General features: G+C 39.8%; 1 protein-coding gene across 9 annotated transcripts in view; it reads right to left on the minus strand.

Moving 5' to 3' along the window:
- Positions 1-27753, minus strand: part of ANO1 (anoctamin 1) — a 135345-nt gene that overhangs the window by 14139 nt on the left and 93453 nt on the right. For 3 of the 9 annotated variants that reach the window (XM_014574588.4, XM_025185664.3, XM_014574585.4), the window contains 12 exons: positions 25371-25435; positions 23278-23412; positions 19205-19365; positions 12448-12530; positions 10381-10392; positions 9461-9532; positions 7351-7428; positions 6182-6256; positions 3833-4034; positions 2695-2806; positions 1943-2000; positions 1731-1831 (listed from right to left, as the gene is read on the minus strand). In XM_014574588.4, coding sequence (XP_014430074.2) covers positions 1731-1831; positions 1943-2000; positions 2695-2806; positions 3833-4034; positions 6182-6256; positions 7351-7428; positions 9461-9532; positions 10381-10392; positions 12448-12530; positions 19205-19365; positions 23278-23412; positions 25371-25435 — 1154 coding nt within the window. The remainder of the gene's footprint in view (positions 1-1730; positions 1832-1942; positions 2001-2694; positions 2807-3832; positions 4035-6181; positions 6257-7350; positions 7429-9460; positions 9533-10380; positions 10393-12447; positions 12531-19204; positions 19366-23277; positions 23413-25370; positions 25436-27753) is intronic. The other 6 variants (XM_014574584.4, XM_075927706.2, XM_014574587.4 and 3 more) reach the window with 3 other exon arrangements.

The following is a 27753-nucleotide window of genomic DNA, read 5'->3' on the forward strand; positions in this document are numbered from 1 at the left end:
TTCACGCTATTAGGCATAAAAAGCCTTATGTCATCAATTTTCATAATCTGTATAAAAATTGTGTAAAAGCCAAAGATAAAGACAAGCAATTAGGATTCTGCACTAACTGATTTTCAAATTTTGTAAGAACTGAACCTAATATTCAACATCAATCTTGGCTGTAAATAGTATGAAATCAATAATCTATAACACTTTTCAATTAAGTTAACATATTACAAAAACACATGAGGACTTTGAAAGTGCTATAGGGCAGGGCTGGGCAAAATACAGCCTGGGGGCCGGATCTGGCCCACCTAGCCACTGGATCCGTGGACCACCCATAAGTCATCCTGCCGGGACCCTCAGGTACGTAGCTGCATGTTTTAAAGCTCAGTCCGTGCAGCTCTCTGCTCTGCAGGAAGCTTCGTACAATCTCCCCACCTCCAGACCAATCCTCAACTCCTAGTGACCAGAAACAACCTGCCAATAGGAATTGATCCCATCCGCCAGCCAGTAGGAGCTGAGAGATTGGCCTGGAGGATAGGAACTGCGCAAGTCTCTTCCGTGGCACTGAGCGCCACAGTGGAGGGAGCAGCCTGCAGTTTTAAGTGGTCTAGGACTCCAGTCTTCCTTGGGAGTGCTGTAGGGCTCCTGGTTTAGGTAAGTACCTCCCAGCCAGAGCCTGCCTCTGGCACCCCCAGCCCCTCCTACATCCCTCCCCCAGGTCAGAATCCTCTCCTACACTCAAACTCCCTCCTAGACCCTACATCCCATTCCCCTGCCCCAAGTCACCTCACACACCCTCTGCAGTCTGCACCCCACTTTCCTCTTCTCCCAAGTCACAGCTTCTTCCTAGTGCCCCTCTCTCAGGCCAGAATCCTCTCCTGTACCCATACACCCTCCCTGACCATACACCCCTTTCCCCTGACCCACATCACAACCTCTCCTTTACCCAAACTTTCTTTGGGTACATCTACACTAGCCCCCTAGATCGATCTAGGGAGGCTAATGAGGGTGACCGAAACTGCAAATCAAGCCAGAGATTTAAATATCCCACGCTTGATTTGCATATTCCCAGCCAGTCGCCATTTTAGAAATTGACCAGCCCGAAGTAATTGCCCGGGTCTACATGCGGCAGTGAAACGGGATTCCGCTTTAAAGTCCTAACTTGAATTAGCTGGTATTCCTCCTGCAATGAGGTTTACCAGCTAATTTGATTTAGGCGCTTTAAATCAGAATCCCATTTCACTGCTGCGTGTAGACGAGGGCAGTTACTTTGGGCTAGTGAATTTCTAAAATGGCGACCGGCAGGGAACATGCAAATCAAGTGTGGGATATTTAAATCCCGGGCTTGATTTGCAGTTTCGGTTGCCCTCATTAGCCTCCCTAGATAGATCTAGGGGGCTAGTGTAGACTTACCCTCTCAGACCTCACACCATCTCCTGCACCCCAGTCCCTTACCCTGTGTACCTTTCTGCACTTGACTTCCACTCTACACCCTGCACTCCATCCACAGAAAAGTGCGACCCTTAACCATTTTCCAAAATCTTGAAGTGGCCCCAGACAAAAATTATTGCTCACCCCTGCTATAGGGGAACAAAGGCACATATTTACTGTATAGCAGGCACAGTCTTGCTTTAAAGATTTGTTGCATGAAGACTATAGATCAAACTAAGCCAGATATTTGCATCATAAAAGTTTGAAATGTACTTTTACATATGGTATAAAACGGATGTAACGATATGACTTACGGGATACCAATCTCAAAGAGATTATTTTGTATCAACTGTTTGCCCAACATGATAATACTAAGCTGGATACAGAGTTCCATTAGACAGCCGCCAGGGGCACACTAAAGCCAAGAAAAGAAGGCAAGTCAGCATTTTTGGCAAATAATTTGATTGTGAATTCACTTTTTTTTTCTTGCTCAATGATGAATATGCACAAGATAAATTTCAATTACCTCTTCCATTCGGAAAGAATGAAAAATGTAAACATAATCTCCTGGACGTCCAACAAATCTAGGACAGTATGGAAACAATGGTCAGAATTATGCTTCTACCTTTTTTATACACCTTTTATAAATTTTATACACCTGAAGTCCTTCAGATAAAATAGCTAATGCTTTGAATGTGAATTACACATGTACAAGGACTTTAGAATCAGTTAATTGGTCATCACATAGTAAAGTTCAGAAAGGGCAATTTCAAACAAAGGGACATTAGGGGAGATAGATAAATTTTATGGATTACACCGGGCCTGCCAATGGAGGAAGGGGGTACAAAGGAGGCTGTCATCCTGGGGCCCAGCAATTCAAAGGGGCTGGGGCTCCTGGTTACTGTCACTGCTATTGTAGCAGCAGTGGTAGCTGGAGCCATGGGTCCTTTAAATTGCCATCGGAGGATCATGCTGCATGATCCAGGTAGTGCTAAGGTGGTGGCATGGCATGCCCCAGGCGGTGCTCAGGGCTTGCTGCTCCTGATTCTGCTCCTTCCTACTAGGCCCCACTCCTTCCAGGAATGCAGAGCTGCCCCTCCCACACCTTGCCTAGGGGCCTGTGGAGGCTGTCAGCACCCCTGGATTACACACTATTTTGAGATGTATGTAAGATTTCCAATACTAGCTGCACACCATGACTCAACTAGAACACGGTGTTCCAAAAATAATCTCAGAGTAACAGCTGAAGTTTTTCAGCTACATGTCTAGATTACTCACCGGCCTTTGAAGAAAGCAACATAGAAAATGGGAGTGTAAGCATTGACAAATTTCAGGAGGAAGGCCTTGAAGATAAGGCGCTCTTCGAAATTCTTGTCTGTCTTTGGAACCTCTGAAGTAAAGAAGAAACAGATAAACCGTGTTTGAAAGGAAACTTCTGGACTGGAAAGTGTTAATAGTTTATGAAGCTGGGACTTGGGAAAACGTTCCAATGTAATCCAAACAACGAGACCCTTAGTATATAAGCACATATTTACATGGAGGTGCAGAAACCTGATCCCAGTGGGAAAAGAAACAAGCCACACAAGTAACTTATTCTGTTCTAATTAATATATGTGAGGTTAAAAAAAAAAAAACCCAACACAAAAGAGCATAACAAAACAGAAGGGCAGTCCTCAAGTGAAGTCCATGGGAGTTGCTTGAATGTATTGTTGACAGAATTGCATACTTAAACAAACTGCTATGGAAGATAAGAATATTGGTTAGAAAAAAGAAAGAAAGGTAATATGGGGACTACTGTACAGTATTTTTAAACAATAGGTCCAATTTGATAACTCTGTGTATGGAACTCCTATGAATCTCACTTGTAATGACAATATCCTATCTACTTGTGTCTGTAAAATTAGTATGGATCTAGCACAAAACATGAAACTGGACAGCATTTTTGGCTCTTCTGCTTATGGTATTTTCAGACAGGACCAGAAGAATATTAGTTCCATAGTGTTTTGACTCTTCCTTTTCCCATGTCTTTATAGTTTCTGCATTAAATAATGATTGGAAGGTGAAAAAAAGAAAAGGAAAAGCATCTGTATATTACCAAACTTTAGAAAGACACAAAATAAGTTGCATCACCAAAATAAGTTATGACAGAGCACAAGACTTTAATTTATCTGGAACCGCTTTGCCCATTCATAGTTGGAGCAATACCAACTCAGAGAAAAAGCAGCTAAAAATAAAACCAATTTCATGTGCCCTTTGGATTATTTTTATTTTTAAACTAAGGAGAGAGAATTTCAGGCTTATGTTTGAATTTCCTGTTTTTGCTCATCTGTCTCAAGTTGAAAAATGACAGGATTGGGCCTTAAGAGGACTTTATGAAATAACTGATCGAATAAAACTGACAATGATTTATACCTACCAATCTGAGTTAGCCACCTAGCTATGCAGCCATATACTTCATCCAGGATGATGATCACCACCAGATTAATAATAACTGCAGTTGCAGTGACCGTTACTCTAACACTAGATCGGCCAGAGTTAGTTGAGCTGATGGCTAAGGCTGCTGCAGTGGAGATTCTGTATATAATGACTCCAAACACGATGGCAAATGTCAGTCCAATCTGGAAGTAAAATGATGGCATCATCCATTATGAAACACACAACTGTCATTTATCAACAAATAGATTTAACTCTTAAATGCTTCCCATGTACTATCCTGACATCATCAATGAAAGGACTTTTAGGTGCATCTACACTGCACCCTTAGCTTGAAATAAGCTACGCAATTTGAGCTCTGCAAATTGCATAGCTTATTTTGAATTAATTCCGAAATAGCTTATTTCAAAATTTGGCACTGTGTAGAGCACTATTTCAAAACATTCCTTAATCCTCGTGGAACGAGGTTTACAGTAACGTCAGAATAGCGTGCTTGCTATTTTGAAAGCTATTTCAAAATAATGGGCATGCCATCAAGACACAGAAAGTGCTATTTTGGGATACCGGAAGTATCTCGAAATAATGCTGCCATCTAGATGCACCATTATTGACTTCAATGAACACTGGCACAGCTTCTCTGTTTCTAGCACTTTGATTATAACAGTAATTTCATAGTATCGCGTTAGCACTTAATAAAAAGGAATCAAAATGCAAATGCTAGAGGTATGCTAGTGAACTGATGTCCTTCACTTTTAATTGATACTCCTAGTAATAAAGGATATATGGCAAACAGCTTATTATAAAAGGCAAATCCAGGAATGAACATGGCCTGTAGCTATGAAGAGGAGAATATTTCTGTGAGAGATATGGCTTATCTTTTCTTCCTGTACAAACGTCTGAATGTCCCTCTGAGACCTCCAATTTTGTGAGAGTTCAAAGATTAAACTAAAAGTAATGGTGTTGCAGATAAACTACATATTCTTGTACAAGTACAATAAAATCCATAAAAATATTGCTGATTCCTGAAAGATTTGGGAAAAAACCCTGCTTAAAAATTGCTTAAATGAAAGAGTATATTAAGAACATGATTCTGTAGGAAACCAAACACTTCCCTGAGAAGTGGTTAATTCCCTCTGAAATCACAGAAGACATTCAGAATCTCTCAGGATTGGGACTTAAGTGGACTTTATGATTCTATTTCAGCCCTCTGATCCCAAATGTTGCAGGCTCGCTTATTTGGAAGAAAGAATTAAAAACACTGAACAATGGGCTATTCTATACATAGGCCCATTGGTCCCAGAATCAAACACCTCCATAAGTTCTTTGCTATACCTCTAGTGTAGGAGTATGGGTCAGTTACCTGTGTAATACCTCTGTCCCCTCAGAGGCCATTCCATTGGTCTGCACACTTGGACAGGGGGCAGCAACTGGATAGGCCAAGTATTAGCACAGACTTAGGCCTTGGGCAATTTTGTCCTTCCTCATCTTCAGAGATTCTCAGGAAGAGATAATGTAGCCTAGGGTTTATGCAGTCTTTTTCACTGGGATTCTCTCTTTTCGTTTCTTTTCTTTTCTTCTCTTCATACACATACACAAAGGTGGAGGCCAGATAAGGCCAGAGGGGATTCCGGATAATAAGGCTCTACTGGAGCTGTACTGCTAAGAAGCTGAGGGGATGATAGCCACCTAGAATCAGAACTGACAAGGAAGCACAGAGTCTCCATGTGAATGTCTCTTGCCTCTCTTAGATTATCCAGATTTAGAGTCCCCCTAGGTTTATTCCATAGAAACAAACCTAACAGGAACAGCTAGTTAAGAACACTGGAATAGGGATCCCTAGCAAACCGTCCTGCAGGTATTACCATGAGAAGGAACAATCTGCATCGTAGTAACTACAGGAGCTTCTGCCTGTCTTCTGAGTTACACACCTTGTGTTGTCATGGGACTGGTGAACTTGCAGTACTCTGACTCAGACTTAAGAGCAGATATAATTTGGAACCTGTGATCCAAAAGAACCCATGATTGACAAACTCTCCAAAGACGACTGCATGCAGTAAATTACAGTCCCCTTCAAAGCAGTACATGGGAAGTGTATGCTTCTATAGAGAACTATATTTTGTGTTTTCCAGTCCTCATTAAGGACACCATGAAAGAAAGACATATAAGCAAAACCAAAGTCAAATACTACCTGAACAAAGTGATTTTCAAATATTTAAACTTTAAACTAACTGTATAGTTTTTTTCTCCTAGATAAAAAGGCGTTCATTTTGAAATGCAGATTTCACAATAACTCATTATGGAGGATCTTAAATATTTGCCAGGAAATACTTACCATGAAGATAATGCCAACAAAATTGGTAAGATATGCTGGAAAACGATCTTTCCATGTCAGTTTCTCTTTATCAGTCTAAAATATGAAAAAAAACCACCCCTGTAATTTAATACAGCATCTAAAAAATCCATTCTATTTGTTTGTGTAACAAAAACACCAACACACAGGAAAACAAACACACACGCAACCAGTCAGAAGGTGAAAGGACAGTATTCAAAGATCCAGTTTTATACAGGTAAACTTCTTCAGCACATTTAGCTTCAATTTTGTGCTAATTCAACTCCTGCATTGCATAAATGACTACACAGCTTTTTTGAGAAACACACTTAAGTAAGCTATTTCAGTGTGAAATTAGATTTCTCTGCATATAAAATCTTTTATTTTCCTTTCACAGAAAAGATTTAAACTGTTTTGTTAGAATACGTTTTTAATAAAGCACCATTAGGACTATCCCTACAAGCCTAACTCACATGTGGAACACTTAATCCTATCAGTAGTCCCACTGTAATATGGATTGCTCACATAAGAAAAGCTGTTCAGGTTTGGACCCTTAGTGTAATGTTGCCAGGGTTGATTTTGCTTTGCTATGGCTCTACTCCTGTAAACAATTGAATACGAGTAACTTTTACACACATGAATAATATTGATGCCAATACATTTTAAGTTACTCAATATCTGCAGGATCACACTACAGTTGATCATTCTATTGTTTTTGATCACAAAATCAATCTGGGAATGACCATCTCATTTAGAATGTGATCTTTAATCTGATTTCACTTGTAAAGTTTGCAGAATGAGAGTAATTTCTTAAGAGCAGAAAGAAAATGTCAAAGGACAGTAACAGTGAAGAAATGACATTGCATTTTACTCATTCATAGTTACATGCATGTTGTCTGATAGAACAGCAGGCAACTCTGTCAAACATGTGGCACATGCTTCAATACAAAAATGCAACATCCATTCAGTATGCTAACCCAAAGATTAGCCATGCAGTGCCATCCCCATTACACATAAACAGTATCTGGGTGCTGGAGAGAGGAAAAAAAGAACAACTGAATGTGAATATTAAACAAAGGTTCAACAATCAAAGGTTATTGAGAAAAACAATCTATTTGTGCCTTCCATAATTACTCAGTCTGAGTTTCTGCACAAATTTGAATGAAATGTACCAATTTCACCCCAGCCATGACTGTCTTAACTCTCTGTCTCCATTTGTTTGCTGTCTCTTCTGGCAAATGTCGACGCTTCTGATGGCAATTAAAAGGAAACAAAAAAGGACCATGCAATACAACGTTACAAAGCATTGATGAACAATGCCAAATTAAGTCACGCTCTCTTGGCTTAGTAAGTACACTGCAACTTAGCAATAAGTATTTCATAGTTCTGAAGAAGTGGGTTGTGCCCATGAAAACTCATGATACCATCTACATTTTTCCTTAGACTCTAAGGTGCTGCAGGACCATTTCTTTGTGTTTTAAGTTTTGTCAAGTATTCCATTAGTTTGATAATGCTGAGTGTTCCAGCTTCAGGTTTCTTCAAAAACCAAAAACAAACAAAGCCAAAGCCAACAACCCACTATCTGACAGAACTTCATTTTTAAAGATAGCCTACAAAGAATTTGCAAAATATTAGGCTCGTGCCCTTTTTGCTTCTTTACGATGTATAAAGAAAACCTGAAAGGCTTTTCTTTTGAAAGATTTTTTTTTCCGTCTGAGATTTGGTCTGAGAGATAGGAATTTCAGATCTGTTTTTTTCATGGTTTGGCAGGCCTTAGCAAGGATGTTTACTGTGAACTTTAATACACTGGCACTTCAGACTGAAATTTACAGGGACGAGGCCTGTATTTCTAATGTATGAAAAGAGACTACAAAGTCCTCTACTTTTCCTGGGAAAATAAAAACAACACTGTTTTTCTTCATCACAAAAAAGGGAAAAAGGACAGCTTCCTTTTATGTATTTATTTTTTGGCAAGGCAATTTTGAAAGTAATGCTGCATGTAAGGTATTCCATGCTGGTACTAAAACCTTTTTAATATGAAAGAGGTTAAGCTTGAACATTTTCTGATTTAGCCTAACTAAAATGTATTAGAACTAGCTGATACCATTTGTTATGAATGGCCAAACTATACTTAAATGTAAGCATGTAAGAAAACAAAAAAGACAAATTTAATCTAATTCCAGTCCAGTCTGTCTAAGGTGTCCATTGCTCATTAATTTAATTGTCAGATGGCATCTGGCTATATCATCATCTTGCATTTACACAGTGCCTTCTATCTACAAGGATCCCAATGTGTCTTACAATATAAATGTTTTCTGCTATGCTATATGACCTATTCACTGGTATCACTTCATCCATCACTGAAATGCAGTTACTTCTGGGGTGACACATAGCACCATTACATAAGAAAAGAAGTTGGGATCAGAAGTGAAGGATATCTTTTTTCAGCTGAGATGGCAGGGGGTTATATTTAGAAATGCAGAAGGCTATTGCCAAAGCTGGAATTCAGCCAGGAAGTTGGGGTTAGTATTATTATTAATTACTTTATTGACCATTTTATTTTATTCAATACCCCGGGATTTTTAAAAGCCACAAACATCTCAAGACCTAAGCGCAGAAAGCCAGAATCCAACCCAGTAGCTGAACATTTGTCTTTTAAAGGCATTTTTAAGTGTGTGAACAGTCCATTCCAATGGATCCATATGCCACAAGAAAAGGAGAAAGCAAAATCTTAATTTCCCGACAGAAAAAGTTTTACTCTTCCAGATACTTCTCCTGTGGGAAAATCTGCAGTAGGATATGAGTTAGCATTCAGTTTTTGCTCATTTCATATTCAGCCAGACTTTGATTGGAATAAATAAAGGACCTCAAGATTTGGCCCAAATGGTTAGCATGTTATGATGATGGATGCTAGGAAGACATGGAAATCACTTTTGAAAAATTCTAGTTACTTATAACATGCAACATATCCGTTTCCGTTATAGATTATTTCTCAAACTTTATCCATAGCACAATAAGAATTCAAACACTTAAAAATTCTATTAAAATACATCTTATACCCAAACACTGAAGTCTTTCTAGACTTGTACGGGTTTTATATATATATTAAATATATGTGCTACTGAACATGTAATTAAAGACATTTTTGGACACTTACACGTGCTATAAAATAGTGTCTTTATGTTTATTTCTGTTTCCAAAATCTTGGTCAAGTCACTACTTAAATGGATTTGTTCACCACAGAAGTTTATGTGATTAAATAAATAAATACTGTTACCATACCTTTTTACGTATATATTCTTTCCTCAGTGATTTTTCTAATACTTTAGCTTCATATTCTGCTCTTGGATGAGCCTGTGAAATAAGTTACATTTAATAGTACAGAAATGTCTATTTCCTAGTTCCGTTAGAACAAATGATAAATCCAGTTCCTCCTACTGAATCCTAATTTACTATACATTGTACTCTATCATTCTAAAATCTGCTACATGGAATAAATGTTTAGGAAACAAAAAAAGCTCTCTAGAATATCTCCAGGGTGATCCTTTGCAAATGAAGTGTGTGTTATTCTGATTTACAACACAGCCTGAAAAGACTACAGATCTCAACATGTGATATTCCATCTTGGTAGAAGGGACACTGCAATTTGGATCAAGATGAAACATTGTATTCTATAAACTGTAATCTCTATGAACCATGTCTCATGAAGAATAGCTGTTATATGCTATAATTTAGGTAAGATATGTACATTTCTTGGGGTACTGGCAAACTGCAAATGAGGCCCTTGGGTGAGTCAAGTTTGGATATCAAATTTATTCATACCTACGACAACGTCCCGGGAAAGGTACATCTATGCAGCACAACAGACATTGCATAATAGACTAGCCCACATGCAACTGAAAAGAGGAAATGTAGGAAAATAACCAGAAATAGAAGGAACCAGACAGCTAAAAGATTCCAAAAGTACTGACAAGAATGCGCTGATGGAAAAATAGAAAAGATCTGAAAAAAGGCCAACCACTGGAAGAAGAAGGAAAAAAAAGGGGGGGGGGCGAAAGAGAACCCGAAAGAGAACCATCACAGCGGAGCTCTATGGAAATTAGATGCCGGAAAAAAAGAAGTGGGTGAAATCAAATGATACCTTTCAGTTGTAGACAGATAATAATAATAAAAAAAAGAGAGCAATTTTAAAAATACCAAACCTTGACTGCCTCCTTCAGGAAACCAGAAAAGAAAGGGAAAAAAACAACATAAAAAACAAACAAAAAAAAGTTATTAATTCACTGTTGCAAATTGCACTGAATTTTTTTTTTTTTAATCACATGGAACAATATGATAGAATGGATGGATAGACACAACCAGGAAAAATCAATGTGTTCTTGCTTTCATATAGAAGATATACTAACATTGGTACACAAAAGAATACTGAATAAATGTAGCCAGCATACACCAGAAGATTAAATATTTTAGGTTGTCATCTGAAACCCTAATACAGCAACCATTTAAGCATCTTTAAGTCCCATTGAAGTCAATGGGAAGTCAGGAGCTTAAGTGTGCTGCTAAGCAGGGGGCTGTATTAACTAGAGGGGAGCATATTAAGTGAAGAGTAATTTTTATTACCAGCTGCTGTTTCTGGACAGACTTTGTTTTTGCTGCAGAGAACACTGAGCATATCCATGAAGGGGATAGATTTTGGAAAGATACAGTAAATCCTTTCCACTTTCATGTATGCTAACAATTAGATACCAAAAATAAAAGGAGAGTTGTCTTATGATACCTAGAGAAAAAAGTATTCTAATATTGTCATCTGATAAAATAGCAGTCCCCAATCCTGCAGTGTGCAGTGGCACCGGATATACCTGCCAGGACCTTACAAAGGCTGGGACCTTAAAAACCAAACTTTCTTCTGAGAAGTCATTTAAAAATAAAAAAGCTTTTGTAGAATAATTGCAGGCCTATCAGGTAGCATCACACCCTATTTAAGAAAAGATCTCCTAAAATACACTTTAATCATTTAATATTATTATTGTGAATATTATCTGTATGTTTACATTTCAAAGTCAGCCATATTTTTAATAAAAGAACTACAGGCATAAATCCCAAGAAATTATTTTTTAAAAGAAAGAAATAGGATCCCGTGTAAGTGTCATGGATGTTAGTGGAATAGCTGCAGCTGACTGATGGCTTTGAAAGGTTTTTTTGGGGGCTGAATAAAGCCCAAGATATTTACCACTCAGAAGAACTCATATTGCCTTCAATTACAATTTGTAATCCAAATATTGCTGATAAAAATCCCAAACACTTGAAATGGAATGAATATAAGAACTGTTCTCATCATTTATGGGGCTTTGGGTGTGCTAAAGATACTCAAATGAACTGTGAAGCTAGGATCAAAACCAAAATACAGTGAGGTCACTGATAAAACTGCAACTCCATTCAATGGGCTCTAGATCAAGCACAACAATTTTTTTAAAAATTAACAGAGTTTAAAAAAAATTGACTAATTCAGATCTCCAGAATTACTCTTTTCATTTTATTCCATTAATGCTAAAATATATAGCACTATTTTGCATATATTTAAATATTTTGAATATTTTTGTTTGGATTTTTCTATCTTTCATCATTCCCAAATATGGTGAATATAAATTTTGCTTAAGTTTTTTTTTTTGGCACACACACAGCAAAGAGCCTCCAAATTTGTGTACCAGTGTTTTTACATAATACTCCATATCAATGTAGAAAGTATATGGGAGTTTCTCCCACTTACTAGAATGGAGAAACTAAGCCATTTTCAGAATTTGATTGTTCATGCTGCTTTTATAATGGTATAAACTTTACCAGCTTTGATAGAGCCATTCTTGACTGCAGCAAAGTAACTAACAGGAGAGTAAATTTCTCTGTTTTTAGCATCCTTTCTTGAGTCAGGGAATTGTACATGAGCTATATATTCCATGCCTGCATTACTAAGTATGACCTAATATCATTAAAAAAAAAAGCTTGTTTATCTGCGGGTATGTGTATGTGTGGATTAGAGCTATACAATTATGCTTCCATGGTTACAAGATGTATTAGTAATACACCCATAATTAAAACTCAGAAATAGTTCACATACAGGATTTCTCTTTGCACCTTGGAAGTACTAAAAACATCTTGCAGAACTCCAAGAAGAGAAGTCCTAACATTTTAGAGTAAGGAGCCATTTACGATGGGATTTCTGAAGTTAAAACATAACAAAACAAAACCATGAAAAGTAGTCAAACAAAACTAACCTCCTCTTCTTCAAACCCAGTCAGATCCCATCTGTAGTTGAGACGCATCTGTTTTCTCTTCCAGTGTTCCATAAAAGTGGCAGCTGGGAATTAAAAAAAGTTTGTTAGAGTATAGTTATTTGGACAAAATCAAATTTACCTGAGTTAGAATTTGTCTAAAAGTATCTGCTTAAATATGTTGGGTCAAATTTATTCTCAGTTACCCTGGTGTAAATCCAGAGGATTTCCACCGAGATCAACTGAGAGTAGAACTGCCTGATATCTACAAGTTGCTAATAAGTACAACTATACAATTATGTATTAGGGTCTCATTTTACATACCTGGTATAAAGGAATGGCTGTGTAGACGCTCTCATTGTTATTTAGAAATAATGCTAATTATCTCGAAATAACAGTGCAGTGTAGATGCATCCTTAGATGCCCAAATCCAATTTAAGTAATAGTTTGTGTCTGTAATTATCATAGCAGGCGGCATTTGTATGCGGCTGCCTAGAAATCTTTATATTGTCTATACACAAAAGTTGCAGAGCTCTAATTATATTGGTATGCTTAAAGTGGTAAACCAGCCCTCCATCTCTAAGTATGGACACAGCTATATTGGTATAAAGGTGCTTACAGGTTATTCCCATTAAGGAAGGAGAATAAGTTGCACTGGTAAAAGGCACTTTTAAAAATGTTATTTATTTGAAAGAGTTTGTGCGTTTGTCTCTGTGTGTCCATCTATGAGTCCATTTGTTCAAGAACTCCTCCTAAACAGTAAGAGTTAGGACCACACAATTTGCTATCTACCTTCCTTTTATCATAACTTAAAGCAAGGTCAGAGTTTGGTTGTGCCAGGAGAACAGAATGTGGAATGCGATGGTTTCTCATAAAACACTAAGGCAGGGGTCTGCTAGCAGCCACAGTTATACTGCAGAATGACCACAGGGGAGGGAGGGCTGCGCCTGTAACACAGTAGTTGTCTGGGGGAGAGGGTCTGAATGTTACTGGCCAAGATTAAGATTCCTGTGCTGGGCAGGGTTGCCCTTCTCCCATGCTGGGCTCCATGCCCCACAGCCACAGTCCAATTCACTCCCTTCCCGGCCTTCAGCCCCAGTGCTGGACGGGGAGCCCGGGTGGGCAGCATATTCCCCATCTCTGCGGGTGGCCCTCAGCAGCCATTGCTGTTGGAGCAGCACAGCCCCAGGTGGCTCAGCAGAGCCCTCCCCAGGATAGAACCCAACAGTGCAGCCTCAGGCACCCTGGGGAGCCTGTTTGGAGCAGCACCACCCTCACCACTATGGGCATTGCTGGGGAGCCCCCTAAGACCTCTCAGCCTCCTGCCCCAAGTCCCTCATTGCCTGCCCTGAATCATGCATCCTCTAGCCCTTGCCTTGAGTCCCCCCAGCCCTGCCATCACTCGGACTGTGCAGTTTCCACTCTCCCTCCGCTCCACTCCCCCCGCCCCGACTCCAGGCTGGCCCCGGGGAGAAGCCAGTAGGAAGCTTGCACTGTGCCTCCCAGCCCTGGGCCAGCCCCAGGGAGAAGCCAGCAGTCAGGCAGCATGGCCCCCAGCACCCCAAGCGAGACCAGGACTCACCAAACACTGGGTAAGTCTTCTAGTACTGATATAAAAATGTTTGCACTACAGTTTGTACTAGTATAACTCAATCACACCCCTATCCAAAATAATTATAAGAAACCTGCACCTAGATCAAGACCTATATTTGTTGGAAATAGGGAGTTTCCTAATGGCCACTGTAAGGGTATCCACTGCACAGCAGTCATTTTGTTTTTAACAGGGTAGACCCAGGAAAAAGGATCAATGTGAAAATAACTCTTGAGTTGCAGTAAATAACCCCACTCTATCAGTCTATGTGCCTTTGAGGTGGAGGAAGTTCTCAGAGGATATACATTTTAATGCTGGGAACAAACCAGCACGGTTCAGTAAATAAGTAATTATGAAAGAAACAAGTCTATTGAGAAAGGCTAACCACATGAGAATTCTTGTGCAGTGAATACTAACAGATGTGCTTAACAAGATGTACTATGATATTCAGTAAAACCTTGGAGGAGGGGGGAGGAGGAAAGAGAGACTAATATAGATAAAAGGATGACTGGAATCAAGCTATGATTTTAGCCTTCATCAGTCCTCCAAGTGAAATTCTCACGTACAAAGCCTACAAGTGAACCCCTTTATAACTCTTGTGCTTCCTGTAAATCGGTAACATCATAATTATATCTTAAAACAGTCTATGATATAATCCTTGAATCCCTGCCCCTTCTCTGTGCCCCTGGGAGTTCTTATACTGTGGTCTGTAGTTTCCACACACACTGAGAAAATGAAAGACACATTGTTTTGTGCTGCTACCAGAAATTATTTTACAACATTAACTTAGAAAAATGAAAATATTACAACTGAAACATAGCCATCTGTTAACTCATCTGAAAAGCACCGAGTGAGCGTGCCAGGTTCAAAGCTGTGGCAAGGAAAGAGTGACTTTCTGCCAAACATGCATGCATTGCCACATTTCATCTGTGCTCAAACACATACTGAGCTCAAAAGTTCTGGTAGATTGCTTTCTAGATCGTTATTTGAGCTGAATTTTGAGGAATTCTGGATTAAGTTTCACGCCACACAAATTCAGGCCTTATTTTTAGGGGACAGAAAAATCAATGTCAGACTGATAATTTAAGTGATGGGTGACCCTGCAGCTCCCAGATATCTGCATCTTGAGCCATAGCATAGGGGACCTCCTTTGCCAGTTGCAGAGCTCCTGGCTACTGTGAGTAGTGGGGATCCTCTCTGCCCCTAGCTGTCAAGGGCAGCAGGGAAATTCCAGATCTCTGAGTCACTGCAGGTGATGGAGAGACCCTCACAGCTCACAGCAGCAGTAATAGGTAATGAGGGATCTGGCACTCAAGCTACTGCAAGTGCTCATACAGCTCTCAGCTTCTGCAGATGGTGGGGATACCTGGAGCTCCCAGAGCAGTCAGCTGGCCTGGGTGCTGGGATTGGAGGAAGAGGTGACTGCTGCCCTGGGCACTAGGTGCTGGATCCCCGCCTCCTCTCAACAGGGCATGGATCAGCCCCATTTTATCACAGTTCTTTTTAGTAAAAGACGGGGACAGGTCATGAGCTTCTGTGAATTTTTGTTCATTGTCCATGACCCTGATCCTGACTTTCACCAAGAAGAATTGTGACAAAATCTTTACTTTACTGATAACTAATAGTGGCAGATGGGGGGGCCGACAGCATTGGTAGGCCCCAGGACAAGATGTGTGTGTGAGGGAGAGGAGGTAGGAAGGGGCCACAGGTAGAAGGGGCTGGGCCAGGGCAGCCAGGCCTCAGTGTTGCCCTGACTGCAGTGCTGGGCACAACCCCAGGCCTCAGAGCTGGGTAGAGTTTGCAGTGTTCTCCAGCAGTGATTTAAGGGAATCCTGGACCCCTTTGAATTGCCAGACCCTGGGGCAATTGCCCCTTTTGCTCTCCTCCCCCATCTGGTAACATATATGGAACAATTTTGTAGGTCTCAGGCAAGCAGGTCATGTGTGAGGGGAAGTCTTAACTTGTGACTCAGGTTATCACAGCTCTATTCCCAGCCTTCCAGATTCTTCCAGTGTCATCTTGTGCAAGTCACTTAGATCCACATACACCAAAGTTTCTTGCAGCCAGATAATCGCAGGAACAACACTGCAACCCACCAAACCTGAATGAGGTGCCTAGCTTCCTACCCAATGAATGGGGAGGCAGAGATGCCTGAGAATGTGAACCATAAAAAGCCAGGCACCTAGGCAGGGAGCCAAGGGGATGTGTTGAAAAGAAGGATGTCCCGAGGCCCATCCCTTCTTCTGTGCCAACGGACTTAAAAAGAGCTTTCCCAATGGCATAAAAAAGACCTCAGCGAGTAACTCTGCCAGTAGGAGAATTTCTCCTGCCAACACAGCCCTGTGCACATGAAAATTTATGTTGGTGTCACTTGTGTCACTCAGGATGTGGAACAGTTACACCCCAGAGCAGCATAAGTTTTGCTGACACTGGCACTCATGTTAACATAGGTTTACTCTGAAAAACGTAGGCAGCTGAGCAGGAGTTCTGTGGATCATGGTGGCATCTAAAAATGGCACAGAGATGCCTAATTCTGGCCGTTAGGTGCCTATGTACCTTTCTGTATCCAGGCCTAAGGCCTTGCTTTGAGGTACTTAAGCCTGTAAGAAATACTATTAATGTTAATGGAAAATATCAAGTGTTTAAGTTGGACATCAGCTTAAGTACCTTTCAGCTCTTCATTGTGAAATAATGTCACTAGTTTCCTTCTCCAAAGAATAACCTCATAAATGTCTGTGAGGCTTTCAGGTGCTCTGGTGATGGAAAATATATAAGTATCCAGATACACAAGCAGTTCTGGGGGGAGGTGTTTTGCTCTCACAGATACTCCTCAAATTGTTTGTTTACTTTGACTTTGCATAATAATAGAGATTGTCCCTCCAATCATCAAAAATGGGTGGCAGGGACCATTAAGGAATGGAACCCAGGAAATCTTCCATGTCATGATACATCTGACAAGACCAACAGGAGTACCTGTCAACTCATGATGTGTGCGGGGGAAGGGGGGAGTTGGAGCGTGTGTGTGTGTGAGAGAGAGAGTAGATATTTGATTACTCACATGACAGAATCAGACTATTTAAAGACTCTGACATGGGTTGGCATGCTGCTGCAGGTTATATCACATTTCTCAACATGTGTAACATGACAAGATGTTGTTCAAGATAACAGATCGCTCCTCTCCACAGATTTTGCAGACAGATTTCCTGTTGATTATCACATTATGCCTATTTGTTGAGAGTATTTTAAACCTAACTCTCAGCTGGACCATGTAATAGTGACCACTTCTCCTCACCTTACCTTATATCGAATAGAATACTCTATCACAGATGATGGTATTGCAGTTACTATAAATTGATGCTTGTGGTCAGGAAATCAAAGCTCTTGATTTCAAAGAATACACTAGCCTCACCTTAAATAACTGCTAATAAAAAAGTGGTTCCCTATTTATCACAGTAAATGGAAACTAGGGCTGAATTTCCAGAAATAAATGAGCTACAGTATTAAAAATTGAAATCACTACTCATATATAAAAGCTCGCACGGGCAAAGATCTCCTTGTGCTGCTTTTAGTGATGTACTAATGAATTCATGGCTATTCGATATGGTAGATGGTGGGAATGAATCCACACCCCCAAGCTACAGGCAGGCTATAAGGCTGAAATGCAGCTTGTAGGCTAGAAGAGCAGCTAGCCTTTGTCTGTTCTCCCTTTGATCGAGGTTCCTATGTATTAGTTCTCTATTCAAGTGGCTCCAGACCATCTGTCATCAACTCTCCTAATGGAAACACCCTGATTTGTAGAGAGTATGGTTACCACTTAACTTACCACTTCCCCCTAATGAAGGATCAGTGTGATGGTTGCATAAGCAAGAGGGCCTTACATCACTTTCCCCCTCCCCATGTGAAAACATTACTCACCAAAAGATTAGTAATGCTAGAAATTGGAGTTCTCTTTGCTCACCAAACCAGCTAAAAGGAAACTATTGCTTTGTGCTTCCCATTGGTGGCATTGATCTTGACTAACTGAGTTCTCTATCCTAAAGGAATAAGTCCTTGTGTAACCTCTGCACCAAATCTCTCTTCAACAGAAATCTCCCATGTAGAGGTTTTCTGACACCATCTGGGCTACTGTCCCTACTAGGAAATCTAGCTGAGGCAACAGTAATAATGCTTAGCTCTTACATAGTGCATCCAACCACTTTATAAACTTTATCTAATTTATTCTCACAACACTTTCATAGGGCAGCTAATATTATTAACTCAATTTTACAAGTGGAAATTGAAGCAGAGAAACTTACTCAAAAGTTCAGGGGGACTCAGCATTTGAAAAATAATTAGAGTGCAGCACATGGACTTGTCTTTACCACTGGTGCTGGAACAATTTTTGGAGTAGGGGTGCTGAGCTGCACCCCACTATACTCTGGTCTATACCCTCCTGCAGAGCTATGATTAGCAGCCAGGACTCTAGTGTTGGTGGCATCCTGGCTTGACAACCTGATCCTGCATATAGGGCTGGCACCTGGGTGGGACCCGTATGCTGGCAGCGAAGCCCAGAGGTGCAGGACTGGTGGCCAAGAAGGCCCTGGGACTGGCAGTGCAGTCTTCAGGCAGCAGCAGGCCAGCAGGGGCATGGGGCCAGCAGCTGGAACCCTGGGGAACAAGAGTGTGAGGCCCAAAACCACACTGCTACTTCTTGCACATATGATTCATGCCTTTCCAGATAAGCTTAATCACACTTATGTGCACAGCAAGACTCAGCCATGTTTTCTTCTGAGACTCAAATGCTCATTATGCTCCCCTTTCCTCTTGCTGCCCCACATACGCTATACATCTCTGCAGCAGTGTTCTAATTTGGAAGCGGTCTGTGCAAACAGGCTTTGTTGGCAAGCGATGCAATTCCCTTAATGAAATCTAGACATACCAGGCAGCAATTTTATGACATATGCTTAACAATTGCATTTTATATTCATCTAAGCAACCTTCTGAATTTTAACCTTCAGTCCAGAATATAAATTTAGGATGACAGTTTCATTGGCAAGAGGGAGAGGGAGGGGCTTGGTGAGGACTTGACATAATTAACTGTCCAAGCATAAAAATACTGGTTTAGCTTTTTAAACATCTCCTGTATTTAAGGGAATTAAAAACTCCATGTCAAGGCCATACATTTCTTACCCCACAGTGCCATGAAGACAGAGAAGAAGACAGTTGCTGGGTTATCAAACAGGTGACTTGCTCGAGCAGTGGCACAGGCAGAGCTCATGTTCCAGTAACTGCACGTTTTGTCACATAAAGGACACATGGTGATATTGTTTCTCTCGTCACACATCTCCTTACTGTGAGAAAGCAACAAGCAAATGCAAAGAGTAAGGTCAATACATTTCATCTTCCACGCACAGGTCATTTCTTCGGCTATGACATTTATCTTTCCGGTCACTGAATGCACATTCAAACTGTCAGGCTACCAAACATTCCCCTCAGATTTCTTCTCACCTCTAAACTTCTTGTTAGTATGGTTACTTATTTTGTATTATGGAAGGCCTTAAAATCAAGAGTCCTGCTACAATTTCCATTCAACAGGAATCTCTTTGTTGCTATCAAGAGGAAATGAATCAGGCTCTATGCTAATCACTGTATAAACACAAAGTGACAGAAAGCCTGTTCTGAAGTGCTTGTAATGTAAATAAATGCAGACCAAGGCTAGGAGAAAAATAAGTGTCATTAACCCCATTTGATACTTTGGGAAATGAAGATGAGAAAGGGTGTGTCTGTAGCAGACTTGGAAATTGAACTCCAATTTCCCAAAGCCCAATCCAGTACTTTAATCATTTGAACAGTTTAATCAAAACTGTTCTTCCTTTCTATTGTCCTCAAGACTACCTCCTTACTTAGCCTTGTCACTGGAACTACACTGTCGGGAATATGTGACCTCAGATCAAGGTAACAATGTGCATTAAATGAAAGTGATCCAATGTTTTTGGCTTTGAACAGCATTTCAGTTAATTGGGGAAAAGAAACTGTCTTGGCAGTCTGCTATAAAGTTTTCTGTGTGGTATGAGAAAGAGCAGCTTGGAATTGTCATTAACCCACTACTGCCATCATTGATCTTAGCACTGCATTTTCTAAGTCATCTCAGTTGAAATGCTAATTTTGCATCTACAATCAATTGCAGGTACCATCAGTAGTATTCTAATGTGATATTTTGGAACTAAATTATTTAATCCCGATGAGCTAAACTAGGGACAGGACTGGTAAAATGATAGGCAACATTTATTTTAACAATGTCTTGTGCTGAACACTAAGTACAGTAATATGGGGACTGCTCTACTTCAAGCATGACTGCCTAAGGTTTCCAGCAATTACTCTAGCAGCTGGGGCATAAAAAGGAGCCCATTATATCTTCTACATAAAAACCACTGTATGTTAGGGGCTGATAAGAGGTATGAGAGGAGCTCCTATGCTGGTTGCTAAGCCCACCAACAGGAGGGGTGAACGCTATCAGGCCACAAAATCTGCCCTAGCCATCCATTGTATGATTTGTGAGCACAGATATAATTGTTCCTGGGTGATACCTATAGTGTGTCAATTGCACATGAAACAGACTATGGAAGCAAAACTGGGCATGCAAAATTAGAGGCCTTTTTTGGAAATGTATAATAAATAACTACATAGTATAGTTAAAAACCACCCAGCTGGATTTTACTAATTTCACCAGATTATTTAGTTTCAACCTATGTATTTTTCAGTTGTTTTTGTATTTACAGTGGCTGCTATTCACTATCTGTATTCTGATTAGATTTTTTTAAAATGTTCTTTTATATAATGACCTGATCTACAGTTATGAAAAGGACAGAAAAGTTGCTAGCAACTTGTGAGATATAATAAATTATTTTAGCACACATCTCATCAGCTGACCAGACTGGATTATTTTCCCACATGTCTGGATATTTAGGTGTATAAAAAAAAACTCAAAAAACTCAAAAAAACAAAAAAACAAAAAAAACTCAAAAAAACTAAGCAAGTGCTGACTCATCAAAAGGTGAACTGTGACCTTCTATTTTGTCTGCATGTTATCTCCAGATTCTATTTTCTGAGAACACAGTTTATTCTGTACATGTTTTATCTTTCTACTGTAGAGAACAAACTCTTAGATGAATACTGTGAATACCTATATTGTCATGCACACTTCCAGCACAGCATCAAATAAAATAAAATACATAAATAAATAAATTCCCATTAGATGATTAAGATGGTTGAATAATGATAACATAAAATGTTGGATATAGTGGGCTCAGTCCTGAGACCTGCTTCTAACCTTTTGCACAGCTCCAGCATTAAAAGAAAACAGGCTTTTGGACCCTTTAGGTCAGTGTTTCTTAAACTTTTTAAGACCGAGGAACAGTAAACAATATTTTTTTTTTATGAGCAACACCAAAGATTCTTTGTTGAGAAGAGAAAAAAAAAAGGGTGGGGGGGGGGGCGGGAAAAGTTATTGACCAAAATAAATAAATAAATAAATAAATAAGAAAGAAAGGGTTGAGGGAAAAGTTATTGAGAAAAAAAGGGTCACCTGCCCCTTTAAGGGTGGCCATTTTGAACTCTGTTGTTCTCTGTGGCACACCTCTGACTGCCTCGTGGCACATCGATGTGCCGCAGAACACAGTTTAAGAAACACTACTTTAGTTAAACAAAGAAGTGCAAGCCCATTATTGGCTTTCCCAAAACAGGCTCACAGAACATTTTTAGAAACACTGATTCAGAGTATTAATCCACCCTATCTGATGTCCTAAATCCAACTGCAGTCACTTCCTGATTCTGCAGAGGAAAATGGCTATTCTGTCTTGCATCCCAAATACATCTGGCCAGTTGTGCTTTGGAGTAAAAGATCCTTCCTGATCCTTGCAGGAGACAGCCTGAAGCATTAGATTTTATCATAATAATTCAATGGAAGCAGAGCTGCAAGTGTTTTGATCATAGTGAGGGAAATGCAGAGCTTCCTATTCTCTCCAAAGCCTATGAAGGGATGGAATGAATAGGAGGATATATAGATTTTAAGGCCATAAGAGACCATTATGACCCTCCCATGAGACTTCCTGGACACACAGACAGAATTTTTCCCAAAAGCTGAATTAAAGCATATCTTGCAGAGAGATATTTAACATCATTTTAGAGATTCCAGTCAAGGAGCCCACCACCTCCCCATATAAGCTGTTCAAAGTTTAATCATCCTCCCTGCTAGGAAATTGCATCTTATTTCAAAGCTGATTTTACCTACATTCAACTTCTAGCCATTGGCTCTTGTTTTACCTTTGTCACAAAGAAGAAAAAAAACCCTCTATTAGATTCCTTTCCCATGGCTAAATACTTGTATACACTGAGGGTGTGTCTAGACTACATGCCTCCTTCGACGGAGGCATGTAGATTAGCCAGATCGGAAGAGGGAAATGAAGCCGCGATTAAAATAATTGCGGCTTCATTTAAATTTAAATGGCTGCCCCGATCTGCCGATCAGCTGTTTGTCGGCAGATCGGGAGAGTCTGGACGCGATGCCCCGACAAAGAAGCCTTTCTTCATCGACACAGGTAAGCCTCGTGAAACCAGGTTTACCTGTGTCGATGAAGAAAGGCTTCTTTGTCGGGGCATCGCGTCCAGACTCCCCCGATCTGCCGACAAACAGCTGATCGGCAGATCGGGGCAGCCATTTAAATTTAAATGAAGCCGCGATTATTTTAATCGCGGCTTCATTTCCCTCTTCCGATCTGGCTAATCTACATGCCTCCGTCGAAGGAGGCATGTAGTCTAGACACACCCTGAGTTACCTTCCACACTTCTCTTTGATAAACTGAATAAATCAAGTTCCTTTAAACTCATGTTGTAAATCTTATTTTTGCAGACTCAAGAACATTTTTAACTCTATTCAATATGAACTGTTTCTATACAAAAATTGATATGAATGAACTTTATGGGGGCAGGCTAGTAAAAGGCATGGAAGAGGCTCTAGGATCTGTGTTTATGAAGCTCTAATAATTCTATCACATTGAATCAGTGATATAAAAGGGGCTATGGCCCAGTATTCCAGCTGATGGCATGGTACCAGGTAAAGCTGAAGATTTCATTGACCCAACCTGACTCAGTGCCAGCATAATGCTTGAATAAATGATTGGTGCCATGCATCTCTAACAGCCTAGATTTTGAATGCTGTTTGGATTTGTAAAGAAAAAGAGTGAACATTTGGTTTTTTTTTTTACCTTGGTATGTTATCATTCACGGTTGCACAGCCATACAGAAACACAATCACTCCAACAATGGAAGCTGGAATGAGCATTTGAGTATAAACTCCCAGCCAGGCAAAATACAGCCCAATCTTCTCTCCAAAGTATTTTCTGAAATACATTAAAGAAAAAAATGAAATATTTACTATATCTTAAAATACATCCTGGCTAAAAATTATGAATCAGAACAGTATTGAGCTCGAAGGACAAAATAAACTCTTGGCTATCTGGATTGCACTTCTCCTTGGACCGATTCCTTTTTGCAAGTCACTTGGAATGAATCCAGTGATGGAAGGACCAAGACAGTCAGTTACCCCTACTAGCCAAATTATTTTGCTCTTGTACGTGTCTAAACTGATGTCCTTGGATTTACCATGATCAAATCCCCCAAACGAGTATTCTGCCTTTTTCTGTATGGACTCTGAATCTCAATAACAACAGACGCGACAAGGATTCCTGTAGTACCTTATAGACTAACAGATGCATTGGAGCATAAACTTTCGTGGGCAAAGACCCACTTTGTCAGATGCATGTGACAAGTATCTGACAAAGTGGGTCTTTGCCCTCGAAAGCTTATGCTCCAATGCATCTGTCAGTCTATAAGGTGCTACAGGAATCCTTGTCGCTTTTGCAGATCCAGACTAACACAGATACCCCTCTGATACTTGACAACAAACACACACAACCTCAATAAAAGTAAAAAAAAGTCAAAGTCTTGCATTCATTTTTGCACCATAAATTCTCATTGAGTGTACTGAAAATGCATGGTCAATCTGAGTGAGAGGCCGTGTCCAGACTCAGGGTTTTTTTCGGGAAAAGTAGCCTTTTCCTGAAAAAACTTCCCCTGCGTCCAGACTCAAGCCGCATTCTTTCGAAATTATTTCGAAAGAACGCGGCTTTTCTTTCGATGGCGGTAAACCTCATTTCACGAGGAAGAACGCCTTCTTTCGAAAGCTCCTCTTTTGAAAGAAGGCGTTCTTCAATGTAAAGAGGCCGTCTTCGAAAGAGAGCATCCAGACTCGCTGGGTGCTCTCTTTCGAAAAAGCGGATTTCTCTTTCGAAAGATCCGCCTGCAGTCTAGACGCGATCTTTCGAAAGAGGCTCTTTCGAAAGAATCCTGCAGTCTAGACATAGCCAGAGTGAAGTGGAAATGTAGGGGGAAAAAAGCCTTGTCTCTGGTCTCTTTGGAACTTTAAATGAAACTTAACTGCAAACACAAATGCATCTTCTGGTTTAAGTTACCTGAAGGGGATGCTGTAAATATATTAAATGTCTGTTTTTCATCTGGACCCACCACTTTCTGGTTTTCATGCGATGTAAATCTAATGATTTATGTAACAACTAAGCACAAGTATGAAGGAAGACTGAAAGAATTGGGCTTGTTTAGTTTCAAAAAGAGAAGACTGAGAGGGTTTTTCAAGTATCTAAAAGGGTGTTACAAAGAGGAGAGAGAAAAATTGTTCTCCTTGGTCTCTGATGATAGGACAAGAAGCAATGGGCTTAAATTGCAGCAAGGGAGGTTTAGGTTCGACATTAGGAAAAACTTCTTAACTGTTAGGGTGGTTAAACACTGGAATAAATTACCTAGGGAGGTTGTGGACTCTCCATCACTAGAGATATTTAAGAGCAGGTTAGATAGGCATCTGTCAGGGATGATCTAGACAGTGCTTGGTCCTGCCGTGAGGGCAGGGGACTGGACTCGATGACCTCTCGAGGTCGCTTCCAGTTCTAGGATTCTAAGTATCTAGGTACTATCAATATCTTGCCACAGTGCTTCTACAGAAGGATGGGATCTTTCCTCGTCTAACCAGGGAATCAGCATGTCTCCTGGGTGCCTGGGCTCTGACCCATCCCTAGCCAGCTCTGTCCCATTCTTTGAGCGTCATCAAGGGCTCCAGGCCCATAGAAGGTTTGTGTCTCCCTAGATCATCCTCCAAAAAGGACTCCGACAGCCTGGGAAACTAGTAGAATAAAGGGAGAGAATCAGGCCCTGTATCTGTAACAAAGAATCAGCTTTATGAAACTTTTAAAATTCTGCATGGAAACAAGACGTTTGGAATTATCCTTACCTCACCAGGTCAATTGGCTGGTATTTATAAAAAACTCCATAGCTTGCCCATTCTTCACACAGAAGCTGTAAAATAAAATCACAATTGAAAGTTAAAACTAAAGCATCACTTAAAGAGTTATTTCTCCTTTTGTTTCAACTCATTGCATAGTTCAAAGTGTGCTCTGGTGTCACTCTTTTTGTGGATGCACATACTGCAGTCGACCAATACATGCGTATGCATTAAGTATCGAAAACAAGGTTAATGGTTTGGCACATGGCATGCTACAATGATGAATTCTACTGCATTAAAAGCTCTCCAACCACAGGACTAATGGACAGACGTAGGGGGGAGGAAAACCCTGATTTTCTTGATAGTTGCAAATCATACATCAGTCAAGTCTTTAGCAGAATGGATGGGGATTTGAAAGATGATTGTTCTCGGAGTTATTAGAAAGATACAAAACTGGAATAAACTAGTTTGCTGTTGCTGCACTGATATTTTGTATTTGTCATGAGGAAGTGTATTGAGGTGTCCAGGAAAAGTGCATTTAAGATCTTAAGAAGAACGCAATGATCTCATCATTATTTTCAGTTAGAATTTGGGCCAAAGAAAATAAATGTCACCATTAATGGCTCACAGCATGAAATTACATACTCACAAAACTAGATTAATCTGAAAGCACTCAATTTACTGCATAATTTACATTGTAAACAAAACTATGCTTCTAGGATTTGATTCTTTCTGACCCAGTACAATTCTGGAGAGAACAAGGAGGCATTCCTAGGTATTAAATTGACAATTTAACATCCATCTTGCCATTCAGCACATTTTAAGGTATATTATCTTGCCACAGAGTATCAGTTTTAGTACAAAAATTTCACTGATTTCTGTACAAGTTCTTCACACATAACCAGAAAGAATAAAGCAGCTCTCATGATATACCTGTGAAGTCCCATACATCAATTGTGTCTCTAGTTTCTTTTTCTTTTTAATTTAATACAAACAATATAGCAATCATTAATCCATGCAAACCCTAGTGATGAATAGGTCTGTTTGTTCTTATTGTAACCACTTTCTGAATTAAATCCCTTGGCAATGGTATAATATCTCAAATTTAAATGCATGAGTTGATTGCTATGAATAGGTTTATTTAACTGTAATCTTTGGTGAGAAAAAAAACCCAACATACATCAACAGGGAATCAGAATCAGATTAATTTAATCAGCAAGTATTTTCATATTCTGAAATAAGTACAGTTCTTTTAAAAGTTGTTGCTAGCTGCATCCTTCTCCTCTTTTGTTTTTAATTTAAACTAGTTCAGTATCTACCTGCTTTAGAGTGTAGCCAAGTGAGTTAGTTGATAGATTTCCACTCCATACGTACATATCTACCTATCTCTGCATACACATATTTTAACTGTTGTCAGTAATAAAGGGCAGATTTATTTGCAGTAGCAACTACTTTTAATATTTGCTACTCTCTATTATAGACGTATGTCCTCAGAGTTTATTATGAAAACCCAAACTGATTAATAGGGATGGGAAGATTCCCAAACACCTGGATAACATTTGTGTCAATACCATTTAAACTATTTTGAACTCATTGTTAAGAGTGAAGGACCAGCATGTGCTACTTAGTTTATATAGGGCTAGACTGTACCATCCTCTCTCACATTCTGGGTAATCCAATTGACCTCAATGGTATTACTTGTGTGAGTAGGAATTGCACATTGTGCTGTGTTCTCATGAAGTAAGTGCAATCTAAGCAGCAGCTTTTGAATGGGGAAGATGTTTGCCAATATAGTGTATGTGTACATACATTCACTCTAATGTTGGGGGAAATTATTTTTTCCCGATGGAATATTTTGATTTTTTGTCAAAAAGCTAAAAATGAAAAAGGCTTTTGGTTTTTATCCAAAAATGTTTTGGTGCCAAAATGCTGACCGTTTCTGTGGAAGGCTAATACTTTTTATGGAAATGTTCATGGAATTAGAAGCCTTAATATTCTGCTGAAAAACAGTTATGATAGAAGTTTTTCAACCCGCCTGACCTGTACTTAAACTCTTGAGGACCACAACCTGCTTTCATTCTGCACGTGCAAACTTCATTCAAGGCAATGGCAATTTTGTGGGGAAAAAAAATCAATGAAAGAAGGCAGCCCCCAAACTGCAAATATGACCATAGGATGGGTGGTACTTAAGAGACTACAAATGCCATTGACTTTCAGTAGGGCTTGTGCTCCTGTTTTACTTACGGACTTTTAGAAATCCCACTCATAGTATACTTTAAAAATATAGAATCTGAGAAGGAAATCAGGTAAATGAACCAGGAAAAATGAGAGCTACACTGTGATTGACTACATTTCCATTTAATGGAGTAAGAACTCCCTTACATCCCTGCAC

This window comes from Pelodiscus sinensis, chromosome 5 (assembly GCF_052426305.1).
Source record: "Pelodiscus sinensis isolate ZL-2025 chromosome 5, ASM5242630v1, whole genome shotgun sequence".
NCBI classification, from domain to species: domain Eukaryota; kingdom Metazoa; phylum Chordata; order Testudines; family Trionychidae; genus Pelodiscus; species Pelodiscus sinensis.